General features: G+C 59.5%; 1 protein-coding gene across 1 annotated transcript; it reads left to right on the top strand.

Moving 5' to 3' along the window:
* Positions 1-69: 69 nt before the first annotated feature.
* Positions 70-1902, top strand: LOC104070091 (regulator of cell cycle RGCC-like; the record flags this gene model as incomplete). The annotated part of the gene is made up of 3 exons (XM_009587572.1): positions 70-225; positions 745-825; positions 1840-1902. Coding segments are annotated over 3 exons (300 nt in total), but the record flags the coding sequence as incomplete, so codon positions are not given.
* Positions 1903-3303: the final 1401 nt, after the last annotated feature.

Below are 3303 nucleotides of genomic sequence, written 5' to 3'. Positions count from 1 at the left end.
GGCTTTTGCTGGGGCTGGCAGCCTGGTGCATACCCCAAAGCCCTCCCGCCACTTTCTTCTTGCCCCCAGCCATGGCTGATGAGCTCAGTGACCTGCTGCGGGAGTTTGATGAGGTGATGGAGGACTTTGACAGAGGCCCTGCGTGTCAATATGAGCAGCACCTGGAGGAGCTGAAGAGGAAAGCGGGACACAGTGTGTACGACAGCGGCATTGATGAGCTGGAGAGTGAGTCCGGGGCTGGGGAATGAGGAGTCCTGGGGGAGGATGGTGTCCATCGGGATGGAGTTGCTTTGGGAGCTCTGGGGTTCCTCCATGGTATTTGCTGATCCCACCTCCGAGTTGCCAGCCTGACTCATCTCTTGAGGGCTGGATGAGTAGCATGGGGTGATGACCATGGGATCCTGGCCCAGGGCCTGCTGACATCTGCTGGGGCACCTTCTGCTGGGTTGGCTGCTGCAGGACTGCAGAAGGCTTCAGATAGCCGGGAGCTCAGAGGGAACCAGTTCACTGTAATAGCCCCGAGGACTCCTCGTGGCCATGCCCAGGCGACCTCTGGTGCTGTTTGGCCTGGCAGAGAAGCTCAGTTCCCTTTTTCCAAGCGTTCCTTGCAGCAGGGGAAGAGAGATGGGTTGGCCAAGAGTGAGGGTGCATCAGGGACCCTATGCCACGCACGAGATTGGTCCCTGGTCCTGCAACTTGTTTATAAGGCGCCTGTGCCCGTGGACTGATCCTTTGCATCTGCAGGTACCAGCACGTCCCCAGGAAGCAGTCTTAACTCCAGCGAGGAGGACCTCAACACCCCTGCCAATGCTTACCCCACCAAAGGTGAGGCTGAAAGATCAGTCCCAAGGGCTGATGCAGGGCTTCCTTCTGCGTGCTTGGCTTGGCTCGGCAGCGATGGGCCTGAGGCGGGGCGGGGGGGTGTGCCAGTGGGGACCTGCAGGATTTGGAGGTGGGAATGAGTCCTGGCTGGATCCTGGAAGAGGTATGAGGTTGGATTGGCATGTTCCCAGTCGAGGCTAGACTGAGCCAGAGGGAGGGAGGGTCACAGAGAGGGGCTCTGCTCCTGGCTGGGGAAGCACAGGATTGTGCAGGGATGAGGCAGCACCCTTCCCACCATGTACAGGTCCAGCTCTGGCCTCAGCTGAGCCCTTGCTGACCGACCTTGTGTGCGTGGGAGGACGTGCCCTGCCTCTCCGCTTTCGGGCATTGAGCCTGAAGCGCTGCTGGCTGGGTTATGGGATGCTGATCTGTGTGATACCTGCGGCACCATCCTACCCCCAGAGCCTGGGCCTGAGATGAGGAGCAGAGGGGGTGTAGGGGGTGGAAATGCTGTGTGTCCGCAGGTCAGGGTTAGTCCTGGGGTTTTCCTTCCTCAAGCACCGTCCTCGGTGAAACCCCTTGCTCCTCAGCCCTGTCCTGTGCGTGCACACGGGGGGAGCACCCTGCCCTGGGGACGGGTGATGCTAGAGCTGCTCTTACGCCCCATGCGAGCGCGGGACTCCAGAGCCAGGCGGTGCTGGGCAACTGCTTGGAAAGGTTCAATGCTGTTGTTTTGATGCCTTTGGTACAAGCGTGGGCTGTAATTCCCACCAGGACGCTGTGCTCGGGTGCGTTTGGCTGGGGTTATCCCTGAGCTGTGCAGCGATCGGCCCCCGTTGCATGCACAGCCCCCGGTAACCCCCTGCCACCGCTGCCAGGCAGCACCCAGCTGGTCCAGAAGCAGCAGGCAGCCGGAGCAATTGTGGTTAGAAGCAAGGGGTAGGGATCTTTCTTCTCCCAAATTAGGGCTGGGGGAAGGGGATGGGAGAGACCTGACGGTGTGTTTCTCTCGGCTAGCTAAGCTTGGAGACACGCAGGAGCTGGAGGAGTTCATTGCGGATCTGGATAAAGTGTTGGAGGGTATGTACGCACGCAGCTCTGATCCCTGTCCTTCCCGAGCCCCAAGTTGCATCCAGCATGGCAGGACGCCTGGACTGGGGCTTCTCCGCTGTCTCTGGCTTGGCGGAGCCTGGCCCGGCACCCTCCCAGCTGGGGCTCCTGCTGCAGGGGCTTAGAGCCGGGTTTTGGCTGCAGGGGTGGAATCCTTCTGTCTTTTCTTTTTGGGGGGGGCTCATCTGGATGTCACCCCCCCATCTGCCTTCAAGCTCTTTTAGCTGAGGCAGAAATTCCACTGCTTGAGTGTCTTCCCTCTCGGGTGCCTCAGTTTCCCCCAACTGGTGAAGTGGCGGTGGCGGTTCTGTCCTGGTGGGGGGGATTGGGGATGTGAAGGCCAGATTGGTCCTGGCAACGAAGGCCTGCAAAAAAGGTGGCCAAACAGCGCAACCTGCAGAGCTATTGACATTTTCAGGAGGAGGTACGGATGCTTGTGGCTCTCGGCCTGCAGCATCCCTCTGACTGCTGCTCAAAGGCTTCTCTTTGCTACGGGGAGGGGAAGGTGAGCAGGAGGAAAAGAGTATTTTTCCTTCTGGTATACCCCAGCCTGGAAAAAATCAGCCCTGTGGAAGTATCCCATCTGGAGGGAGGAAAGTGAGGATTCAGACTCCATAAAGACCATCTAATGCATGCCTCTGGGAGTGCCCCTGCAGGCGTGTTGGCACTGAGTGAAGGCATGGGCAGGTCTCGGAGTGAGCCTTCTGCATCTGCGAGTGGGAACCGCTTCAGGGTCTGTGCGGCGGCAGAGAGGGGAATCCCAGCCCTCGGGGAGCACGGCTGGTCGTGGTCTCCTCCTGGTAAAGGGCTTGGCTGCAGGAACCCTGGGGAAGGTCGAGATGCCGCGCTGGGCAGCCCTGGCAGCTCTACCCAAGCAGCTCTACAGTCCTGTGAGGTTGGCTGGTCCCCGATAGCTTCCTCACTGGGGAAACTGAGGCAGAGGCCACACTTCCCCTCCAAAGAGGTCCCTGAGCGACAGGCTGGAGGCAGAGAGAACTTGATTTAAAAAAGAAAAATTCCCCCTGAGGCAGGCTGCGTAAGTCACAGTTCTCAGTATCTGTTCCCTTCCCTTCTGAGGGTCCAAAATGAGGTGGCTGGTGGGAAGTGCTGCCTGCTGGCCCTGAGCCATTCTGGGAGGCAGTGGAGCAGGCAGGGGACCAGAGCCCCCCCAGCAGATTTCTGCTCTAACCCTGCTGCTGGTGATACCTGGGGGGGGTCCAGTGCACCTGACAGCCCTCCTCCCCCCAACAGTCATCTCACCAATCTTTTTTCCCCTCTCTTGATTGTCCTGCAGAGATGTGAGATGTGGGTTTGGTGGCCAGTTTGGAGAGGAGGACCCACAGCAGATGAGCCCCGTGCCTCCCCGAAGCC

Source organism: Fulmarus glacialis, unplaced genomic scaffold (assembly GCF_000690835.1).
Source record: "Fulmarus glacialis isolate BGI_N327 unplaced genomic scaffold, ASM69083v1 scaffold24971, whole genome shotgun sequence".
Classification (NCBI taxonomy): domain Eukaryota; kingdom Metazoa; phylum Chordata; class Aves; order Procellariiformes; family Procellariidae; genus Fulmarus; species Fulmarus glacialis.
This window is presented reverse-complemented; position numbering and strand designations above follow the sequence as displayed.